This window comes from Rissa tridactyla, chromosome 11, assembly GCF_028500815.1.
Source record: "Rissa tridactyla isolate bRisTri1 chromosome 11, bRisTri1.patW.cur.20221130, whole genome shotgun sequence".
Lineage (NCBI taxonomy): Eukaryota > Metazoa > Chordata > Aves > Charadriiformes > Laridae > Rissa > Rissa tridactyla.
Window position 1 is genome coordinate 21,037,746 of NC_071476.1, and position 24,336 is coordinate 21,062,081.

Genomic DNA, 24,336 nt, shown 5'->3' on the forward strand with positions numbered 1-24,336 from the left:
CTCACACGCTCCACACTACTAACGGACGCGGGCTCGTCATCTCCTCTCTCGTCTCTTCCTTCCGTTCTCCTCTTTCTTTTTCTTCGTTTTTTTTTTCTTGCTTTATCGCTCTTTCCTTCTCCCTCTTACTTTCTTATCTTCTTTTCCTTTTTTCGCCTTCTTTTTCTCCTTCAGTTATCTCTTTTCGTTCGTTTCTATTCTTCCTCATTTCTTTATTTCTTTTTTCCTTTTCTCTGTTCTTTTTTCTCTTCCTTCTCTTCCTTCTCTACCTTGTTCTTTTCATTATTCCTCTGCCGTGCCCTAGTCTTTACTTCTCTTTCCTTTCTTCCTCCATCCTTCTCTCTTCTTTATCCTCGCTGGCGGCTTCCCAGTCGCCTCCGGCGCCGCGGCGGACACCATCAAAGACGAAGCCATCAGCGTTAATTACATGCACCATCAGCGCCCGAGCGCGCTACTCTAACGAAAACGAAGGTTCTTAGAGACCAAATCTCCTCAGCGTCTAGAATATCGCTGCACTCTTGTCGTCTCCTTCATGATTTCTTCCCTTCTTTCTCTTTTTTCTCCTCTTCTTTCCTTTATTACTTCCTTGCTTCATTTCTTCCTGACTTGCTTTTTTCTTTCTTACTTTTTTATCCTTTCTTTATTTCCTTCGTTCTTTCTCTCCCTCACCGCCTTTCTGTGGACCGTGATAGTGATCCACTGTTTTGTGGACAGTGATCCTTTATTGTCTCTTCCTTTATCTTCTTTCTCTTGATTGTCTCCATACTTCCTGCTTCATATTCTTTCTCTCTGTTCTTCCCTCATCCCTTCTCTTCTCTATCCCCATACTCCCTCTCTGCAGTCCCGTCCTCCGGCTATCTTCTTTTTCCTCTTTGCCTCCACTTTCTCTCCTTTACCGGTATACATATGGTAATACATATGTATATATATTATATATGCCATACAATATGACTACATCAGGCAGGCATGAACTGCCAGAACAACACACAGAGAACCCAGAACCTCAGTACCCAGCAGCATTAGTCCCCACAGAATACCTCTCATTAGCATTACAATCCAGGCAATATTCAGTCGATCCAACATAAAGACATAACCACTGAAGAGGAACAAAAGTACATCTGTCTCTCAGACTCATCTTCTTTAGGTAGGAGCAACTTACCTGTAGCATCACTGGTTGCTTCTTCAGAATAAGAAACATTTTCAACATTGGTGCATTCCTGACTCCAGCTCTGGAATCCAGTTCCCACCAACCACTGAGTCCAGTCTGGGACTTCCCCTATGCCAGACAGTGACGTCATCCTGGACAATTGATATGGTTTGTATACACTCTATGTATTTCATTATTTCCTTTTTATTGGATTATTAATATTTCATTAAAGAAGTTTAATTACTTCTAAACTCATAGATCTCTTTATCTCTCCTCCACCTCTCCATGTGCAAGAGGTGGGGGGAGAGCATCTGTCACCAGTCATTCACCAATTTGGCCAACACCACGACACAGGGAAAGCAGAAGGCACACCTGAAAGCTAAGGACATTCTCTCAACGTCAACCTCAGCTCAAGAGAATGGAAAAGACATGCCCTACACTGATGCCAAATGGCACAAAACTCTGCAAGCAGGCAGCTGCAAAATTCTGCCGTCTGTATCTCATCCACCATTACCAACACATTGCCAATGTGAGAGAAGAAAAACAAAAAGGGTGGGAATTTTTGCTAAGAGTAGCTAACCAAAGGAATCCATTCCACTGGTTTGAAACACAAGGCTTGCCAACATCTTGAATACAAAAAGCAATTCTTCCCCTGCCTAGCAAGACAAAGAGATTAGCAGAGAGATGAACAAGGAGAGCTTTACAGAGGACAAAGTGATCCAAACTTCAAAACCCACCTATATGACTAACAGCATACAATCTGCAGGAGCAAATGATTAAAGGAACCTATGGCAGATGTCTTCACATCACATAGGAATACCACAGAGGACAAAAGGGTGCAGGGATGTGCAGAATTTCTGGAGGACCTGAGAGGATCCTGAGGAATCAGCTCTGCACATCAGGCCTCTTCTCAAGGTTTTCTATGGGCATCTTCTACAACACACCATGGGAAATGAGATCTCCAGCTCAGCGGACGTTCTCCACTCCTTCCCCAATGACACAGACCTTTACACAGACACCCAGCGTCTCCATTTCCATCAGGCAAGATTCTTCCCCACTCAAAGTCATCCTCCCAGGGACACATGCCCAGGCCCTACATTGTGCAACTAGAAGCGTCACTGACACAATACCCAGGCATTGCTCCATCACAATAAAATGCCCCAACATCACTCTGAGCATCACCCAGACCTTTGTACACCCTCACCTTCCCTCATGCTCAGCACAAAGAATGGATGGACAGAGGCAAAGGCACTCACTCTCTGGCAGACTCTTCCCAGATGCCTGAGCTTCACCTGAAATACTTTCTGCCTTTTCAGCATTTTCAGGTGCAAACTCTACAGACCTGCACATTACTGTTCATAAAGATTCTGTGATTAGAGCTGTGAAAGAGCTGTGACAGCTCAGATCTCAGACCACACAGATTATATTCTTCAAGAGAACCACACCAAACACTGATATGCAAGCACACTCAAAATATCAACAGGGTGGGAAAATCCGTACCATAGAAAACCAGAGCTGGGCTGCTCTGCAGGGTTTGCTGTGTACGTGCATGTATCAGAATGAGCCATGTGTAATAGGACACAGCATATCTACCAAGTGCAAATGCAAGTGCACAAGTAGGGGAAGTCAGGAGCACAAAGATTATACTCAAGATTATACTCACCTCTTCACCTCCTCCTTTACGAATTCTGCCTTAGGAGGAGAAACGAATCAGCATGGCAACATCAATGTCTCTGGAAGCTCCTGTACATGCCCACCACAACACCAGGACAGCAGATTGTGGGGCTACAACCACACAACACTCTTCCCAAAACAAGAGGGAAAAGGTCCAGCAGACAGTAATTAGCAGTCTGCATGTCACCCCTCTTACCAATACATTGCCCGCATCATGCCGACAGCAGCACAAGGGACTTTCTCTCGTGGGAGATATTAAGAACCTGAAAGGACTTTGGCAGCATTTCAATTTCGGGTTCTATCTCAACATCGAGAAGGCCTCCAACCCTAGACACTTGGGAGTCTGGGAAAGGATCCTGGGAAAGAAAACTAAGTAACCATCCTGCCTCATGCTTCCTTCTAGGCATCCCCCATGCCCCACTCTGGGACAGGTGTTCTCAAGACAAGCACATCATCTCCCATTCTTCTCTTCTTATGACATGCCTCATCGTTTCCCCAAGGATTTATGTAGTGTTTCTAACAACAGAACACCACAGCTGGGCTGCTGTGAAGGGTTTGGTGTGTACCTGCACATATCAGAATGAGGTAATATTGACAAAGGACACACTATCATTACAGATGCCACCTGTGCAAGTGACTAAGGTTAAGGTTAAGTCACACGCCCAAAGGTCACCCCCACTTCATTACCTCCCCTTAGAGATCCTGCCTTAGGAGGATCAAGAAACCATGACGGCAACATCATCACATGCAGAAGCTCCTGTACATGCCCACCACAACACCAGGACAGCAGATTGAAGTGCTACACACTCACAACACCTTTCCCAAAACAAGAGGGAAAAGGTCCATCACGCAGTATTCATCAGTAGCATCTCAGCCCCTCTTACCAACATACGGCCTACATCAGGCCACAAGCAGCATGAGAGACTGTCTCTGGTGAGAGATATTCATAACGTCAAAGGACGTTGCGGGCATTTCAATACCACATACTATCTCAAGACCCAGAAGGCCTCCAACACCAGACCCTACGGAGCCTTGGAAAGAATCCCGCAAAAGAACACAATGTGCCCATCCTGCCTCATGATTTCCTCTAGGCATCCTCCGTTCCCCACTCTGGGACATGCTCAACACACGCACATCATATCACATTACTCTCTTCTCATGGCATGGCCCACAGTCTTCCCAAGGATTTCCAGTTCCCTCACACAAGGCTTCCCAGTGCTCAACGTTACCCTTCAAATCAAGAAATGCCCAGACCCTACTCAGTGACACTGCCACATTCACCTCCACCGCATGCCACAGTGCCCCTTCCCATCTCAACACTCAATCTGAGTTTTGCTCACCCTTCCCATCAATGAGACCACCATAAAAAACATTCAGATGGTATCGTATACATGGCGTCCAGCAAACTCTCGGCAGATGACCCTTCACGTTTGGCAATTCTTCAGCAATTTCAGAGGGGAACGTTACAGACCTGAGAACAATACTCCTTGTGGAGGTCAGGTCAGCACAACTCTAATGGCAACGGGCACTGATTTTCTGCTGAGAGAAGCCAACCCACATGTTGACGAGAACACTGATCTAGTAGATGATATCTACTGTGTAGCACAATGGGTTAAGCGAGTTTTTTGTGGTTGGAAAGAGAATTTGAGGCTATTTGTAAGGGTGTTGCTATATATGCAAATGATGAAAGAATATGAAAACAGGTCAGTGTACGTCGAGACAATAGTCCAGCCAGAAACAAAAGTTCACAACCCGGGCAGGAGAGTGGGAGAAGAAAAAAAATGTTCCCGTTTCTAACACCTTGGGTCATACTCCTCTGACTAAACACTTTCTACTACTAACTTTGGTTACAATATACTTGGAAAAAGAACACAGGAAAATTCCACAACGACTTCCCAATGTTCATAATGACTCCAATGGGTCAAATAACATGGAGAAATTACACCACTGGAACAAAAAATCCGTGACAAGTCCCAATTTTCCAAAAGTCTATTACAGAGGAGAATAAATGGAGGACAGAGAATAAATCACATCTAATACCAGCACGGTCAGGAGTCAGAGAAGGCAATAAAACACGAAAGAGTGCTTGGGGGACTGTCACCACCACAGCCTGTGTCTCTTGCACCCCTTCAGCAAGCTCGGCTGCAAATGCCACACACCAGCAAGGACAGAGCGTCTACAAACCTGACGTCGTGGAACCTCTCATCGTAATCGGCCGTCATTTTACTCTACGGAAAAAGAACTCACTCTGCTCAACAGCTGCTCGGTGTGTCAAATCTTTCTTTACCCCGAAGAAAGAGGGGGGGAGCTGTGGCAAGGACGCTGAGGCAGATGGTCTCATTCACAGGTCCCATTCACATCCTTAAGCACCCGACAACCACCCACCGCCCCCGCGGGATGAGACACCCCTCCCAACAGTGACTGACCAGGGGACGGGACAGAAGGGCGAGAAGGGGCGAGAGGCGAGAAAGGGAGGGCCACTGACCGTGTCCAGGAGAGCGGGCGCCTCCGGATTCGACTCCTTCGCCGCGGGGACGGGCGGCGGCACCGGCGGGAAGTTGGGGCTGAAAACCATCAGGTCGCTCTTGCCCGCGCCGTCCGCCACGCACAGGCTCCGGCTCTGCCGCTGCGAGTACGACCAGCTCCCCACTTCGCTGGCGCACACCAGCGTCGCCGCACCGGGCCCCGACAGCACGGCCGCCCGCGGCGCCCACCGCGACGCCACGTACAGCACCACCGCCAGCAGGAACAGGCTCGACACCGCGCAGATCGCCACCACCAGCCACACGTTCGTCGCCGCAGACGACGACACCGACGCGCCGCCCTCCGCCGGACGCAGCCCTACCCCCGACAACAACGACGACGACGACGACGAGCCCGCGGCCGCCAGCGCCGCCTCGCCGCCCTCCACCAGCGACACGCTCAGCGTGGCCGTGGCCGAGAGCGACGGCTCCCCGTGGTCACGCACCACGATCACCAGCCGCTGCCGCGGGCCGTCCGCCTCCTCCAGCGCCCGCGCCGTGCTCACCTCGCCGCTGTACAGCCCCACGCGGAACGGGCCCTTCCCCCGCGGCTCCCACAGCTCGTAGCGCAGCCACGCGTTGTAGCCAGAGTCCGCGTCCACCGCCCGGATCTTCGCCACCACCTGCCCCGCCGGCGTCCCCCACGACGCCCACGCCCACGCCCACGCCGACCCCGACCCCGGCACCGACGCCGCCTCCGACGACGACCCGGACCACGCGCCGCCGCCCGACGCCGGCAGCAGCGCCGGCGCGTTGTCGTTCTCGTCCACCACGAAGACCTGCACCGTGGCGTTGCCGCACAGCGACGGCTCCCCCGCGTCCACCGCACGCACCTCGAACTGCAGCACCTGCACCTCCTCGTAGTCCAACGGCCGCAGCGCCCACAGCCGCCCGCTCTCCGCGTCCACCGACACGTAGCTCGACGCCGACCGCCACCCCCCGCCCGACGACGCGCCCCCGACACCGCCCTCCCACACCGAGTAGCTCACGCGCCCGTTGCCCGCCTCGTCCGGGTCCCGCGCCCACACACGCGCCAGCTCCGCGCCCGCCGCGTTGTTCTCCCGCGCCAGCACCGTGTACACCGCCTGCGCGAACACCGGCGCGTTGTCGTTCACGTCCGACACCGGCACACGCACCCCGCGACTGGCGCGCAGCGGCGGCGACCCGCCGTCCTCCGCACGCACCTCCACCTCGTACTCCGACACCCGCTCCCGGTCCAGCGCCTCCCGCAGCACCAGCGAGTACGACCCCGCGAACGTCGACACCAGACCGAACGGCGACGCCGGCCACACCGCGCACCGCACGCGCCCGTTCGACCCCGAGTCCCGGTCCGACACGCTCAGCAGCGCCACCACCGTCCCCACCGCCGCGTCCTCCGACACCGGCACCGACAGCGACGTCACCCACACCTCCGGCGCGTTGTCGTTCACGTCCACCACCTCCAGCACCACCTTGCAGTGGCCCGACAGCGGGGGCGTCCCCTTGTCTCTCGCTTCGATCTCCACGTCATACGACTGAACGTCTTCAAAATCCAGTTCACCGGCAGTCCGTATTTCCCCGGAATTTCTGTCAATTATGAAAAGGTCCTGAACTTTGGCAGGCATCGTATAGCTAAAAGAGTAATATAGCTCCTGATTAATTCCCTCATCTTTGTCTGTCGCTGTTAGCTGCAGAAACACAGTTCCCGGGGGAGCATTCTCCTGCAGCTGCACTTTATACACGGAGTGGTTGAACTGGGGCGCATTGTCGTTGGCGTCCAGCACCGAGATCAACAGCTCCACCGTGCCCGTCAGCGACGGATGGCCCCCGTCACTCGCCGTCAACACTAAACGGTGCACAGGCAAAGTCTCGCGGTCCAGCGGTTTCCTGAGCACCAGAAACAGGGATTTACTCCGCGAGTTACTGTTTTCTTCTTCTATTTTAAAATGCTCGCTGGGGCTGAGTGTATAGGAGAGCTCCGCGTTCGCTCCGATATCTGCATCCGACGCGCCCTCCAGCGGGAACCGGGACCCCGGCAGCGTGTTGAATTCCACGATGCTGAGGTTTTTGCGGGCGGCGGGGAAGAGCGGGGCGTTGTCATTGATGTCGGTCACCTCCAGCTCCACGTGGAAGACGCGCAGCGGCCGCTCCACCAGCACCTCCAGGCGCAGGGCGCACGGCGCGCTCTTCCCGCACAGCTCCTCCCGGTCCAGACGCGAGCTCACCACCAGCGCCCCGCTCGCCCCGCTCACCTCCACGCTCGCACGACGGCCCTGCGACACCAGACGCAGGCGCCGCGACTCCGCATCGCCCGCCTCCAGGCCCAGGTCCTGCGACAGACGACCCACCACCGTCCCGGCCTTGGCTTCCTCCGGCACCGAGTACCGCACCTGACCAGCGACCAGCGACCACGCCGCCTGCACCACCACCACCACCCGCAACACGGAACACCAACTCACGCCCATCGCCGCCGCCCAAGCAGCCGCCGCCGCCCGCACGGGCCCCGCACGGCTCCCCGCCGCCGCCCGGACGCACCGGCTCTCCTCACCGCCCCGCGCCGCCCCCCCGCGCTCACAGCCGGGCTCTCCGCCGCACCGGGGCGGAGCCGCCTCAACGCTCCCACGCCGTTTCTGAGCCTGCAGCGACACCGTGTGCTGCTCCGACGCCTCACACGCTCCCCGCCACTGACCGCGTCCCCGGACCCAGGCTCGTCTCCTCCTCTCTCATCCCGTCCTTCCGTTCTCCTCTTTCTTTTTCTTCGTTCTTTTTTTTTCTTGCTTTTTTGCTCTTTCCTTCTTCCTATTTCTTCTTTTCTTTTCTTTTTGTTCGCCTTTTTTTCCTTCAGTTCTCTATTTTCATTCATTTCTTCCTCATTTCTTTATTACTTTTTCTTTTTCTCGGTCCATTTTTTCTTCCTTCTCTTTCTTCTCTACCTTGTTCTTTTCACTCTTCCTCTGCCGTGCTCTAGTCTTTAAACTAGGTGCTTCGCAGTCACCTCCGGCGCCGCGGAGGACACCATCAAAGACGGAGCCATCACCGTTAATTACATGCACCATCAGCGCCCCGGCGCGGTACTCTATCGGAGGTGAAGGCTCTTAGAGACCACGTCTACTCAGCGTCTACAATATCGCTGCACTCTTGTCGTCTCCTTCATGATTTCTTCTGTTCTTTCTCTTTTTTTCTTCTTTCGTTTATTACTTCCTTGCTTCATTTCTTACTGCCTTCCTTTTTTCTTTCTTACTTTTCCCTCCTTCTTTCTTTGTTTCCTTCATTCTTTCTCTTCCTCACCACCTTTCTGTGGACAGTGATCATTTATTTTCTCTTTTTCTCTTTATCTTCTTTTTCTCTATTGCCTCCTTACTTCCTGCTTGCTGTTCTCTCTCTCTGTTCTTCCCTCATCCCTTCTCTATCCCCGTACTCCCTCTCTGCAGTCCTGTCCTCCAGCTCTCTTCTTCTTTCCTCTTTGCCTCTGCTTTCTCTCCTTTACCAGTATATATTCTAATAGGACTACATCACACCCTCATGGAGAACAGACATGCTGTCATGCAAGGGCTCTTTCCTCTTCCTCACCACTTTTCATCAAGACTTACACAGCGTCCCACAGTACCAAGGATGCCGAGCTCCTCAACTCCATTAACCATGCACAGATAATATCGGTGCGTGCTGGTCACCTCCTCTGTCCTCTCTGCCTTCATTCATTCCTTTCTTGCTTCGTTTTCCCTCCTTCTTTCATTTTCCCTTTCCTCCTTTTTCCTTCTATAGACTACGACCTTTCCTCTGTCCTTTCTCATGTTTTCCTTCTTCTTATCCCTTTGGTCATCTCTTCATTTCCCTTCCATACTCACACTTTTTCTCTTTTTTTTTGTCCTCTTCCTTTTCTTTCTCTTCCTTTTTCTTTCATGCTCTATCCTGACCTATCCTTGCCTCCTGTTCTCTTCTGCTTCCATCCTTCTCTCTTCTTTTCTTTTTTCCCTTTAACAAAATTGTCTTCAACATGGCTGCACCACACTTGCCATGAAGCATGGAAATGGCCTTCGGCAAGAGTTTCCATTCCCCTCCTCTTCCCCCTTCCATGCCTCTGCATGGGGAACAACTTTCCTGCTTTCCTACAGCCTATGCAATTCAGACTGCCTGCTCCTGTACCTTCCCTTCTGAAAGAAGACCACATTCTTCAGCCTCCAGTCCACTCGAGGACCCATGAAATAACACAGCAAGGCAATCATATGGCAAAGAACAGATCTGCTGCATCACAACAGAATCCACCACCCTCAGAAGCACAAGCCCAAGCCCCAGCTACTTGGGCATCTGTGCAAACAGCCTCCAATGAGTCCAAAGAACACAAGGGAGTCTTTCCTTCCAGAACTCAAAACCACCACAACCCACCACGACAACTCCCCAGGAAGGCTGAAAAAGCACAGGGCTACCACAGCTCCTGAGAACTCTGCATGGATCTAGATGAAGACTTATTCTTTTGGCCTCGTTTTCAACCTGCACAATGAATGGCAAGCTCTTGCTCTCCCTTTCAGGCAGGCATGCACTGCCAGAACAACACACAGAGAACCCAGAACCACCGTATCCAGCAGCATTAGTCCCCACAGAATACCTCTCACTCATTAGCATTACAATCCAGGCAATATTCAGTCCATCCAACATAAAGATATAACCACTGAAGAGGAACAAAAGTACATCTGTCTCTCAGACTCATCTTCTTTAGGTAAGAGCGACTCACCTGTAGCATCACCGGTGGTTACTTTCCAGAATAAGAAACATTTTCAGGGCAGGAGAATTGGTTCTAAGGCACATTTTCCCTTAACATTATCAGAGATTTCTGGGGAACCTGGACAGGAAAAAAATCACATTCTGCAAAAGCCTCGAAATCACTGAGCAACAATCAGTGCTTATGTGCTTCTATCACAGGGGAAGCAGAAGGGACACCTGAAAGCTAAGGATATTCTCTCAACGTCAACCTCAGCTCAAGACAGTGGAAAAGTCTTCCCCCACACTGATGCCAAACAGCCCAAAGCTTTGTAATCAGGCAGCTGTGAAAATTTTATCATCTGCACCTCATTCATGGTTACCAGCACACTGTCAATGTGAGAGAAGAAAAACCAAAAGCGTGGAAATTTCTGCTGAGAAGAAAACCAAAGAACCCAATTCCATTTCATTGAAACGCAAGGTTTGGCACAATCTTGAATATTGAGAGTGCTTCTTCCCCTGCCTACCAAGAGAGATGAGCACAGAGATGACTGAGGAGTGCTTGGCATAAGGCAGACAAAGTGATCCAAATTTCAAAAACCACCTGTTGGACCAACGACATACCACATTCAGGAGCAAATAATTAAAGGAAATACTGGCAGATGTCTTCATATCACACATGAATACCATGGAGGACAAAAGGGTGACTGATGTCAGAACTTCAGGAGGACCTGAGAGGATCCTGGGCACGCAACTCAGTGCATCAGGCCTCTTCTCAAGGTTTTCTATTGGCATCCTCTATGACATGCCATGGGAAATGAGATTTCCAGCTAAATGGACATTCTCCAGTACTTCACCAATGACACAGAACGTGTTCTACCCAGCACCTCCATTTCCCTCAGGAAAGACTCTTCCTCAGTCAAAGTCACCCTCCCAGTGATGCATACCCAGGCCCTACTCCATGACACGAAGAGCATCACTGCCGCAGTACTCAGACATTGCTCCAACAAAATAACATGCCCCAGCCCTCAATACCACTCTGAGCATGACCCAGGCCTTCACACATCCTCATTTTCCTCGTCATCAGCACAAAGACTATAGAGATGGATGCAAAGGCACTCACTTTTTGGCAGACTCTTCCCAGATGCCTGAACTTCACACGAAATACTTTCTGCCTTTTCAGCATTTTCAGGTGCAAACTCTACAGAGTTGCACATTACAGTTCTTAAAGATTCTGTCATTACAGCTGTGACAGCTCAGATCCCAGTCCACACAGATTTGATTCTTCAAGAGAAACACACCAAATGCTGAAGTCTAAGTGTGCTCACAATATCAATGGTGTAGGAAAATTTGTACCATAGAAAACCAGAGCTGGACTGCTCTGCGGGGTTTGGTGTGTACGTGCACATATCAGAAGCAGTCATGTGTAATAGGACAAAGCATCTCTACTGAGGTGACTGTTCTCTACCGAGGCACCTGTTCAGGTGCACAAGTAGACGAGAGTACAAAAATTATACCCACCTCATCATTGTGTGCCTTTAAAAATCCTGCCTGAGGAGCACAGAATCATCATGGGAACATCAGTGGTGGTGGAAGCTGCTACAGATGCCCCCACTACACAAGGACAGCAGATTGAAGCTCTACCCTCCCACTACACCCTTCTCAAGACAAGTGGAAAAAGGTCCATCAGCTAATATTCAGCAGTCTGCATGTCCTCCCCTCTTACCAACACAGAGCCTACATCAGGATAACAGAAGCACAAGGGACTGTCTCTGGTGTAAGATATTCTTAACCTCAAAAGACATTGTGAGCATTTCAATGCAACGTTCTGTCACAACATCAGGAAGTCCTCAAAGTCCAGACCTTTGGAGCCTGTGAAAGTATCCAGTAGAAGAATACCCTGAAGCCATCCTGCCTCATGCTTCCTTCTAAGCATCCCCCATTCCCCACTCTGGGACATGTGTTCTCAAGACAAGCACATCTCCCATTCTTGTATGCTTATGACATGACCCTTGGGCTTGCCCAAGGATTTCCATACCTTTTCTATGACAGAAAACCAGTGCTGGGCTGCTCTGCAGGGTTTTGCAGGTACATGCATGTATCAGAACACGTTGGTGATAAGAGGACACACTACCTCTGTCGATGCCACTGGTGCAAGTACAAAAGTAGGGGAAGTCAAGCTCCTTCTCTGCCCTTACAAATCCTTCCTGAGGAGGCTCAAGGAACCATCATGGTAATATCAACAGCTGCTGAAGCTCATTTACACGCCCACCACAAAACAATGACAGCAGATTGAAGCACTACCCTCCCACAACACCTTTCCCAAGACAGCAGTGAAAGTGTTCATCAAACAGTATTCCACAGTCTGCACCTCAACCCCCACTTACCAACATATTGCCACCTCGGGTAGGCAGCAGCACAAGGGACTGTCTCTGGTAGGAAATGTGGACACTGTGGGCATTTCAATACCACGCACTACCTCAAGTTCCATAAGGCCTCCAACTCCAGACACCTTTAGACCCTGAGAAAGAAGGCTTGGTAGCAAAACCCTCTGCCCATCCTGACTCATGCGCTCCTCTAGGCATCCTCCATTCAACAGTCTGTGACATGCATTCTCAACACAGGCACATCATCTCCCATTCTTGTCCTCTTATGACACGGCCCATTGTTTTCCCAAGAATTTCCAGTTCCTTCACACAAGGCTTCCAATAAGCAAGGGCCCCCTTCGCGTCACGTAATGGCCAGGCCTTACACAGTGCCACTGACACATTCACCTCTGTGACATGCCACAGTTCCCTTTCCCACCTCAACGCTCAATTGACTTTTGTTTACCATTACCATCCATGACAGCACCATAAAAAACATACAGAAAGAACCATAAACATGGTGTCCAGCAAACTCTCGGCAGTTGACCCTTCATGTTAGGCAATGCTTCAGCAATTTCAGAGGAAAATGTTACACACCTGAGAACAATAGTCTTTGTAGAGGTCATGTCGGCACAACTCTAATAGCAATAGGCACTGATTTCATGCTGAAAGAAACCAACCCTCTTGTTGACAAGAACACCAATCTAGCGGATGATATCTACTGTGTAAGCACAATTGGGTTGAGAGGGGTTTTGTTGTTGAAAAGAGAATTTCCAGGCAATTTTTAAGAGTGTTGCTACTAATGCAAATAATGACAGAATATCAAAGCAGGTCAGTGCACATCAAGCCACCAGTCCAGCCAGGAATGCAAGTTCACAGGACATTGTGGACATGTCAGTATCGCACGCTATCTCAAGACACAGAAGGGCTCCAACTTCAGACACCCTGGGAGCCTGTGAGAGGATCCTGGGCAGGAAGATTCGGTGCCCTTCCTGCCTCATGCGCTTCTCTAGGCATCCACCATTCCCCATACTGGGATGTGTGTTCTCAAGACAAACAGATCATCTCCCACTATTGCCTTATGACACGGACCATGGTCTTCCCAAGGATTGCCAGTTCCTTCACACAAGACTTCCCACTGCTCAAGGTCACCCTTCACAACAAGAGATCGACATGCCCTACTCCCACATTTACCTCTGCAACATGACATAATTTCCTTTCTCACCTCAGGGCTCACTCCAGCTTTTGCAGACCCTAGGAACACTGGTGGCTCAAATTCAGTCAGCAGTAAGCCAACACCCCAAGGCCCTTTTCTGCCAGGCAGCTCTCCAGCCACTCTGCCCCAAGCCTCTAGTGCTGCATCGGGGTTGGTGTAATCCAAGAACAGGACATGGCACTTGGCCTTGTTCAACCTCATGCCATGGGCCTCAGCCCATCAATCCAGCCTGTCCACATCCCTCTGCAGAGCCTCAAGCAGGTCCACACTCCTGCCCAATTTGGTGTTGGCTGCAAACTTACTGAGGGTGCCCTCGATCCCCTCGTCCAGATCATTCATAAAGATATAAAGAGAACAGGCCCCAGTACCAAGCCCTGCGGAACACCACTCGTGACCCACTGACAACTGGATTTAACTCCATTCACCACCACTCTCTGCGCCCGGCCCTCCAGCCACTTTTTTACCCAGCGCAGAGTACTCCCGTCCAAGCCACAGGCAAACAGTTTCTCCAGCAGAATGCTGTGGGAAACCCTATCAAAGGCTTTACATAAGTCGAGACAAACAACATCCACAGCCTTTCCCTCATCCACCAAGCGGGTCACTTTGTCACAGAAGGAGATCGGGTTTGTCAAGCAGGACCTGCCCTTCATGAACCCATGCTGACTGGGCCTGATCACATGGTTGTCCTCCATGTGCCACATAATGGCACTCAGGGTGATCTGTTCCATGACCTTCCCAGGCAACAAGGTCAGACTGACAGGCCTGTACTTCCCCAGATCCTCCTTCCAGCCCTTCTTGTGGATCGGCGTCATTCATTTCATGCTATGACGGAACAAACCAAACATTGACAAGCACCCCAATTCAACAGATTCTATTGATTCTGTAGGAGACTTTGGGGTTTGGGCTTTTGTTATCAGGGGATTTGTTTGTTGGTTGGTAGGGCTTTTGTGTTAAAAAGAAGGTTTACGGGTCTCTTGTGACGGTGTGGCTGCAGATACAAATCCTGAAAAACATCATAAAAGCCAGCGTACATCATGCCACTTCTCTGGTCAGGAACACGAGTCCACAAGCATTCCCATCAGTGAGAGCACCATAAAAAACATAGAGATGGTATCATATACACTGTGTTCAACAGACTCGCTGTAGTTGACACTTCATGTTTTGCAATGCTTCACCTATACCAGATGGAAATGTTACACACCTGGGCGCTCTGTTACCCATCTGAAATGTTACACAGCTATTTGTAGAGATGGTGTCAGGATAGCTCTGGCAATGGGCATAGATTTCCTTCTGTGAGAGAACAACCCAAATGTTGATGAGCACAGCACTGCAATGGATAATATCTAACGCATGGGACAATTTGGGGTTTTTTTTGAAAAGGAGGTTTCCAGGGCTTCCATAAGGCTGACAATGTTGATGCAAATATTGAAAGACTCTCAAAAGAGCCCTGCGTACATCATATCCCATCACTTCTCCACACAGGAACGGCAATCTATAACATGGATTGGGGCAGCAGGAAAAGAAAATTCCCCTTTCTGACACCTACCTTGGGTCACACTCCCCTCCCTGAACACTTTATTCTAGAATGTAAAGTAACAACATAGGTGGAAAAAGAACAGAGGAAAAGTCCACGCCATCCCTACTTTCTGAAAGACTCTAGTGGGTGAATAAAAATCACGGAATCACAGCATGGGGGCAGAAGATCCTGAAGTCCAATAGTCACCCTGAGTCACATACTTGAAAAGCAGAATCAGAGAAGAGGAGGACAGAGTATTCGACGAGAAACCACAGCTGCAACCAGCACAGTCATCAGACAGCAACGGTAATAAGGCACTAAATACAGCCAGGGGGACCACCACAGCCTGAAACTCTTGCACTCCTTCAGCAAGCTCGGGTGGAAATGCTACACACCAGCAAGCCGATGGCACTACACCTCTCGTCGCAATCACACTCACACCCGCAACATTAAATCTCACCTGCATCGGGAAAAGTTACTGGGTGCAGCAATACACTTAACTTTTCCCAAAAAAGAAAGAGCCGAAGGGGCTGTGGCAAGGACGCGAAGGCAGATGGTCCCATTCACAGGTCCCATTCACATCCTTAAGCACCCGACAACCACCCACCGCCCCCGCGGGATGAGACACCCCTCCCAACAGCAACTGCCCAGGGGACGGGACAGGAGGATTAGAAGGGGCGAGAGGCGAGAAAGGGAGGGCCACTGACCGTGTCCAGGAGAGCGGGCGGCTCCGGATGCGTCTCCTTCGCCGCGGGGACGGGCGGCGGCACCGGCGGCGGCGGGAAGTTGGGGCTGAAAACCATCAGGTCGCTCTTGCCCGCGCCGTCCGCCACGCACAGGCTCCGGCTCTGCCGCTGCGAGTACGACCAGCTCCCCACTTCGCTGGCGCACACCAGCGTCGCCGCACCGGGCCCCGACAGCACGGCCGCCCGCGGCGCCCACCGCGACGCCACGTACAGCACCACCGCCAGCAGGAACAGGCTCGACACCGCGCAGATCGCCACCACCAGCCACACGTTCGTCGCCGCAGACGACGACACCGACGCGCCGCCCTCCGCCGGACGCAGCCCTACCCCCGACAACGACGACGACGACGACGACGAGCCCGCGGCCGCCAGCGCCGCCTCGCCGCCCTCCACCAGCGACACGCTCAGCGTGGCCGTGGCCGAGAGCGACGGCTCCCCGTGGTCACGCACCACGATCACCAGCCGCTGCCGCGGGCCGTCCGCCTCCTCCAGCGCCCGCGCCGTGCTCACCTCGCCGCTGTACAGCCCCACGCGGAACGGGCCCTTCCCCCGCGGCTCCCACAGCTCGTAGCGCAGCCACGCGTTGTAGCCCGAGTCCGCGTCCACCGCCCGGATCTTCGCCACCACCTGCCCCGCCGGCGTCCCCCACGACGCCCACGCCCACGCCCACACCGACCCCGACCCCGGCACCGACGCCGCCTCCGACGACGACCCGGACCACGCGCCGCCGCCCGACGCCGGCAGCAGCGCCGGCGCGTTGTCGTTCTCGTCCACCACGAAGACCTGCACCGTGGCGTTGCCGCACAGCGACGGCTCCCCCGCGTCCACCGCACGCACCTCGAACTGCAGCACCTGCACCTCCTCGTAGTCCAACGGCCGCAGCGCCCACAGCCGCCCGCTCTCCGCGTCCACCGACACGTAGCTCGACGCCGACCGCCACCCCCCGCCCGACGACGCGCCCCCGACACCGCCCTCCCACACCGAGTAGCTCACGCGCCCGTTGCCCGCCTCGTCCGGGTCCCGCGCCCACACACGCGCCAGCTCCGCGCCCGCCGCGTTGTTCTCCCGCGCCAGCACCGTGTACACCGCCTGCGCGAACGCCGGCGCGTTGTCGTTCACGTCCGACACCGGCACACGCACCCCGCGACTGGCGCGCAGCGGCGGCGACCCGCCGTCCTCCGCACGCACCTCCACCTCGTACTCCGACACCCGCTCCCGGTCCAGCGCCTCCCGCAGCACCAGCGAGTACGACCCCGCGAACGTCGACACCAGACCGAACGGCGACGCCGGCCACACCGCGCACCGCACGCGCCCGTTCGACCCCGAGTCCCGGTCCGACACGCTCAGCAGCGCCACCACCGTCCCCACCGCCGCGTCCTCCGACACCGGCACCGACAGCGACGTCACCCACACCTCCGGCGCGTTGTCGTTCACGTCCAACACCTCCAGCTCCACGCTGCAGTGGCCCGACAGCGGGGGCGTCCCTTTGTCTCTCGCTTCAATACGGAAATCAAATATACTGACTTCTTCAAAGTCCAGGGCGCCCGACAGACGGATCTCCCCCGTCTGCGGATTGACGGTGATCACATCTCTTCCACTCAGCGGAAAAAAGTTGGTCGCCGTGTAGGTCACCTCACTGTTAATTCCCTCGTCCGTATCCGTGGCGTTCACACGCACCACCAGCGTCCCCTCTGCAGCGTTCTCCGGCAGCTGCACTTTATACACGGACTGGTTGAACTGGGGCGCGTTGTCGTTGGCGTCCAGCACCGAGATCAACAGCTCCATCGTGCCCGTCAGCGACGGACGGCCACCGTCACTCGCCGTCAACACCAAACGGTGCACCGGCAAAGTCTCGCGGTCCAGCGGTTTCGTTAAAACAAGATCTGGTACAATATTTCGCTCATTCGATTTTTGTATATCCACACGGAAATGCTCGCTGGGGCTGAGTGTATAGGAGAGCTGCGCGTTCGCTCCGATATCTGCATCCGACGCGCCCTCCAGCAGAAACCGGGACCCCGGCAGCGTGGTTAATTCTGCGATGCTGAGGTTTTTGCGGGCGGCGGGGAAGAGCGGGGCGTTGTCGTTGATGTCGGTCACCTCCAGCTCCACGTGGAAGATGCGCAGCGGCCGCTCCACCAGCACCTCCAGGCGCAGGGCGCACGGCGCGCTCTTCCCGCACAGCTCCTCCCGGTCCAGACGCGAGCTCACCACCAGCGCCCCGCTCGCCCCGCTCACCTCCACGCTCGCACGACGGCCCTGCGACACCAGACGCAGGCGCCGCGACTCCGCATCGCCCGCCTCCAGGCCCAGGTCCTGCGACAGACGACCCACCACCGTCCCGGCCTTGGCTTCTTCCGGCACCGAGTACCGCACCTGACCAGCGACCAGCGACCACGCCGCCTGCACCACCACCACCACCCGCAACACGGAACACCAACTCACGCCCATCGCCGCCGCCCAAGCAGCCGCCGCCGCCCGCACGGGCCCCGCACGGCTCCCCGCCGCCGCCCGGACGCACCGGCTCTCCTCACCGCCCCGCGCCGCCCCCCCGCGCTCACAGCCGGGCTCTCCGCCGCACCGGGGCGGAGCCGCCTCAACGCTCCCACGCCGTTTCTGAGCCTGCAGCGACACCGTGTGCTGCTCCGACGTCTCGCACGCTCTACACCACTAAACGCGTCCCCGGACCCGAGCTCCTCATCTCCTCTCCTGTGTCTTCCTTTTACCCTTTTTTTCCTTCTTCCTCTCTTTCTTTCCTTTTCCATGCTTGCTTGCTGTTTGCTTCCTTAGATCCCTTTATTCCGTTCTTCCTCTTTCTGCCTTCCTTTCTCTTTCCTACGTTTTGATAATCGTTTTCTACTTTACTGCCTTCCTTCTTCTCTCTCTCTGCTTTCTTATCTTTCCACCTTCTTCTTCCTCTCTCTTTTCTTCATTCTTCGTTTCGTGCTTGCCCTGCCGTGCCCTGGTCTTTACTCCCCGTTCTCTTCTCCTTCCGTCCTTCTCTCTTCTTTCCCACGTTGGCAGCTCCCCAGTCGCGCCGCGGCGGACACCAGCAAAGGCGGAGCCATCAGCGCCAATTACGGGACATTCGCGCCGGAGATCGGTACTTTAACCAAGGCGGAGGCTGATAGGGACAAGTTCAGCGTTTAGAGAATATCGTGCTGCACCCTGGTAGACTCCTTCATCATTTCTTTTCTTTCTCTTCTTTCTCATTTCCCTTCCTTTATTACCTCCTTGCCTCATTTATTCCTTCCTTGCTTCCCCCCACACAAGTTTTCCTCCTTCTTTCCTTGCTTCTTACCTTCTTGCTTTCTTCCTCTCCCTACCCTCCTTTCTCGGTCCTGTGATAGCATCGGTGCATACTAGTAAACTCCTCTATCGTTTCTTCCTTTCTTTATCTTCTTTCTTTCTATTCCTTGCTTCATGCTCTTTTTTTCTCTCGATTGCTTTTCTTTCTACTCCTTGCTTCGAACTTTCTTTCTCTCTATTGCTTTTCTTTCTCTCTATTGTTCCCTCCTTCTTTCTCTTCTGTATCCCCTTACTCCTTCTCTTCTTTTTCCTGTCCTACCCTCCCATTCTCTTCTTCCATTTACCAGTCTGTTTTCTATATGACTACATCACACCTGCCATGGATCATGGACATGCCCTCAGGCGATATCTCTTTCCTCTTCCTCACTACTTCTCATCAAGCCTTTACACCATGTCCCTGAGTACCAAGAATGCCTAGGTCCTCAACTCCATTAACCATGCAGAGATAACATTACTGCGAGATAGCAATCTCCTCTACCATTTGTTTGTTTGTTCATTTGCTTTTTCATTCGTTCCCTCCTTCCTTACTTCCTTTTTCTTCCTCCTTTCTTTCTCCCTTGCTTCTTTTTTCCTTGCATAGATTCTTTCCTATCCTACTTCCATTCTCGTTCTTTCCTTCTTCTTTTCCCATTGGTCCTTCTTCGTTTCTCTTCCTCTTCTATTTTCTCTCCTCCTTCTTGTCTTTCTCTTCCTTTTTCTTTTCTTCTCTGTCCTGTCCTAATCTTGATTCCCGTTCTCTTCTGCTTCCATCCTTCTCTCTTCTTTTCCCCCTTTAACAAAATATTTTCCACATCACTACACCACACTTGCTATGAAGCACAGAAATGCCCTTGACAAGAGTTATTCCCCTACCCTTCCGCCTTCCATGCCTCCACATGGAGAAGAAACATCCGCTTTCCTACAGTCTATGCAATACAGACATACTGCCCCTGCACATCCTCATTCCTTCTGGAAGAAGACAACAACCTTCACCCTCCAGTCCACTCAACGACCCACCAAATAACACAGCAAGGCAATCATATGGCAAAGAACAGACCTGCTACACCACAACAGAACCCACCACCCTCGGAAACACAAGCCCCACGTACTTGGACATCAGCAGAAACAGGTTTCAATGAGCATAAACAATTTAAGGGAGTCTGTTGGGAACTCAAAACCATCACAGACCAGCAAGAAAATCCTCCAAGATGGTATCTCAGGGAAGAGCTGTTCCTCTGGCCTCATTTTCCACCTGCACGTTGAATGGCAAGCTCTTGCTGTCTCGTTCAGGCAGGCACGCACTGCCAGAACACAACAAGATCCTCAGTACCCAGGGACATTAGTCCCCAAGAATACCGGTCCTTCATCAGCATGAGACACAGCCAGACAAAAGCCACCAAGGTAACACCATGACATTTTCACTGAGAACATCCCCACAACACCCAACACATCCACCCAGAGAAATGCACTGCAATCCCTCCTCCCTCCATGCTTGCTGCCGTCTGCTCACACTGTGCCTGCAAGTGGAAGGAAAGGAACAAGGGCAGGCAGTGGTGCTTTGCTGCTCCAAGCCTACAGACTTTACAATCCAGGCAATATTTTATCCACCCAACATAAATATAACATCACTGAACAGGAATAAAAGTACACCTGTCTCTCAAATGCACCTTCTTAAGGTATCATTGACTTACCTGGCTGCTTCTTCAGAATAACAAGCATGTTCAAGACAGGAGAACTGGTTTTAAGGCACATTTTCCCTTAATATTATCAGAGATTTCTGAGGAACCTGAACAGAAAAAAATTATGTTCTGCTAAAGCTGGAAATTGCTATACAGTGTGAAGTGCTCCCTCATGCAATTCTGTCAAATGGTGTCCTGGTTTGAGCTAAAACACAACCAACTTTCTGTTCAGTAATTTTACTCCTTAGCTAGGTCTCTTCTGACTCTCTGAAATTAACAGCATATTGTTCAGAAGACTGCTCGTTCTCAGAGTGATCAGATTAAAAATTGACCAACAGGAGTATTCCATTCTGTCTACCCCATGCTCAGCATAAAAGCTGAGGGATCAAAGGGTCAGCTCTCTTTCTTCAAAGGCTGGCTTCTAAGGAGGACGCTGTCTGTTCATCTGCCTTTGATCCCCATCGGTGCATTCCTGACTCCAGCTCTGGAATCCAGTTCCCATCCATCACTGAATCCAGTCTGGGACTTCCCCCATGCCAGCCACTGACATCATCCTGGGAGCTCGATATGGTTTGTATGCACTGTATGTATTTCATTATTTCCTTTTTATTGGATTATTAATATTTCATTAAAGAAGGTTAGTTACTTCTAAACTCGTAAATCTCTTTATCTCTCCTCCACCTCTCCATGTGCAAGAGGTGGAGGGAGAGCATCTGTCACCAGTCATTCACCAATTCAGACAACCCCACGACACAGGGAAAGCAGAAGGCACACCTGAAAGCTAAGGACATTCTCTCAACTTCAACCTCAGCTCAAGAAAATGGAAAAGACATGCCCTACACTGATGCCAAACGGCACAAAGCTCTACAACCAGGCAGCTGCAAAATTCTGCCGTCTGTATCTCATCCACTGTTACCAACACATTGCCAATGTGAGAGAAGAAAAACTAAAAGGGTGAGAATTTTGGCTGAGAGTAGCTAACCAAAGGAATCCATTCCACTGGTTTGAAACACAAGGCTTGCCAACATCTTGAATAAAGACAGCACTTCTTCCCCTGCCTAGCAAGGCAAAGAGATGAGCAGGGAGATGAACAAGGAGAGCTTTACAGAGGACAAAGTGATTCAAACTTCAAAACCCACCTATTTGACCAATAACATATCATCTTCAGGAGCGAATCTTTAAAAGAACCTATGGCAGATGTCTTCACATCACATAGGAATACCACAGAGGTCAAAAGGGTGCAGGGATGTGCAGAACTTCTGGAGGACCTGAGAGGATCCTGAGGAATCAGCTCTGCACATCAGGCCTCTTCTCAAGGTTTTCTATGGGCATCTTCTACAACACGCCATGCGAAATGAGATCTCCAGCTCAGCGGACGTTCTCCACTCCTTCCCCAATGACACAGACCTTTACACAGACACCCAGCATCTCCATTTCCATCAGGCAAGACTCTTCCCCACTCAAAATCACCCTCCCAGTGACACATGCCCAGGACCAACTCTGGGCCACTAGGAGCATCACTGACACAATACCCAGATATTGCTCCATCACAATAACATGCCCTAGCTCTCAACACCACTCTAAGCGTGACCCAGGCCTTCGCATATGCTCACCTTCCCTCATCATCAGCACAAAGAACATACGGACAGATGCCAAGTCACTCACTGTCTGGCAGACACTTTCCAGATGCCTGAGCTTCACCTGAAATACTTTCTGCCTTTTCAGCATTTTCAGGTGCAAACTCTACAGAGCTGCACATTACTGTTCATAAAGACTTTGTGATTAGAGCTGTGGAAGAGCTGTGACAGCTCAGATCTCAGTCCACACAGATTATAGTCTTCAAGAGAACCACACCAAACGCTGAAGCGCAAGCTCACTCAGAATAGCAACTGGGTGGGGAAATCCATACCATAGAAAACCAGACTGGGCTGCTCTGCAGGGTTTGGCGTGTACGTGCACGTATCAGAATGAGCCACGTGTAATAGGACACAGCATATCTACCAAGTGCAAATTCAAGTGCACAAGCAGGGGAAGTCAGGAGCACAAAGATTATACTCACCTCTTCACCTCCTCCTTTATGTATTCTGCCTTAGGAGGAGAAATGAATCATCATGGCAACACCAATGGCTGTGGAAGGTCCTGTACATGCCCACCACAACACCAGGACAGCAGATCGAAGTGCTACACACTCACAACACCTTTCCCAAAACAAGAGGGAAAAGGTCCATCACGCAGTATTCATCAGTAGCATCTCAGCTCCTCTTACCAACATACGGCCTACATCAGGCCGCAGGCAGCATGAGAGACTGTCTCTGGTGGGAGATATTCATAACCTCAAAGGACATTGTGGGCATTTCAATACCACATACTATCTCAAGACCCAGAAGGCCTCCAACACCAGACCCTACGGAGCCTTGGAAAGAATCCCGCAAAAGAACACAATGTGCCCATCCTGCCTCATGATTTCCTCTAGGCATCCTCCGTTCCCCACTCTGGAACTTGCTCAACACATGCACATCATATCACATTACTCTCTTCTCATGGCATGGCCCACAGTCTTCCCAAGGATTTCCAGTTCCCTCACACAAGGCTTCCCAGTGCTCAACGTTACCCTTCAAATCAAGAAATGCCCAGACCCTACTCAGTGACACTGCCACATTCACCTCCACCGCATGCCACAGTGCCCCTTCCCATCTCAACACTCAATCTGAGTTTTGCTCACCCTTCCCATCAATGAGACCACCATAAAAATCATTCAGATGGTATGGTATACATGGTGTCCAGCAAACTCTCGGCAGATGACCCTTTATGTTTGGCAATTCTTCAGTAATTACAGAGGGAAACGTTACAGACCTGAGAACAATACTCCTTGTAGAGGTCACGTCGGGACAACTCTAATGGCAACGGGCACTGATTTTCTGCTGAGAGAAGCCAACCCACATGTTGACGAGAACACCAATCTAGTAGATGATATCTACTGTGTAGCACAATGGGTTAAGCGAGTTTTTTGTGGTTGGAAAGAGAATTTGAGGCTATTTGTAAGGGTGTTGCTATAAATGCAAATAATGAAAGAATATGAAAACAGGTCAGTGTACGTCAAGACAATAGTCCAGCCAGAAACAAAAGTTCACAACCCGGGTAGGAGAGTGGGAGAAGAAAAAAAATGTTCCCGTTTCTAACACCTTGGGTCATACTCCTCTGACTAAACACTTTCTACTACTAACTTTGGTTACAATATACTTGGAAAAAGAACACAGGAAAATTCCACAACGACTTCCCAATGTTCATAATGACTCCAATGGGTCAAATAACATGGAGATATCACACTATTGAAACAGAAAATCCATGACAAGTCCCAATTTTCCAAAAGTCTATTACAGAGGAGAATAAATGGAGGACAGAGAATAAATGACATCTAATACCAGCACGGTCAGCAGTCAGAGAAGGCAATAAAACACGAAAGAGTGCCTGGGGGACTGTCACCACCACAGCCTGTGTCTCTTGCACTCCT

At 51.6% G+C, this 24,336-nt stretch overlaps 1 protein-coding gene across 2 annotated transcripts in view; it reads right to left on the reverse strand.

Annotated features, from left to right (window-relative positions):
• LOC128915996 (protocadherin alpha-C2-like) overlaps positions 1-21,314 on the reverse strand; it is a 174,932-nt gene extending 153,618 nt beyond the window's left edge. Inside the window, exon 1 of one of the 2 annotated variants that reach the window (XM_054217067.1) lies at positions 15,823-21,314. In XM_054217067.1, coding sequence (XP_054073042.1) covers positions 15,823-18,309 — 2,487 coding nt within the window. In that variant the 5' untranslated portion in view covers positions 18,310-21,314. Of the gene's footprint in view, positions 1-5,306; positions 11,432-15,822 lie in introns of those variants that run through there. The other variant, XM_054217070.1, reaches the window with a different exon arrangement.
• Positions 21,315-24,336: the final 3,022 nt, after the last annotated feature.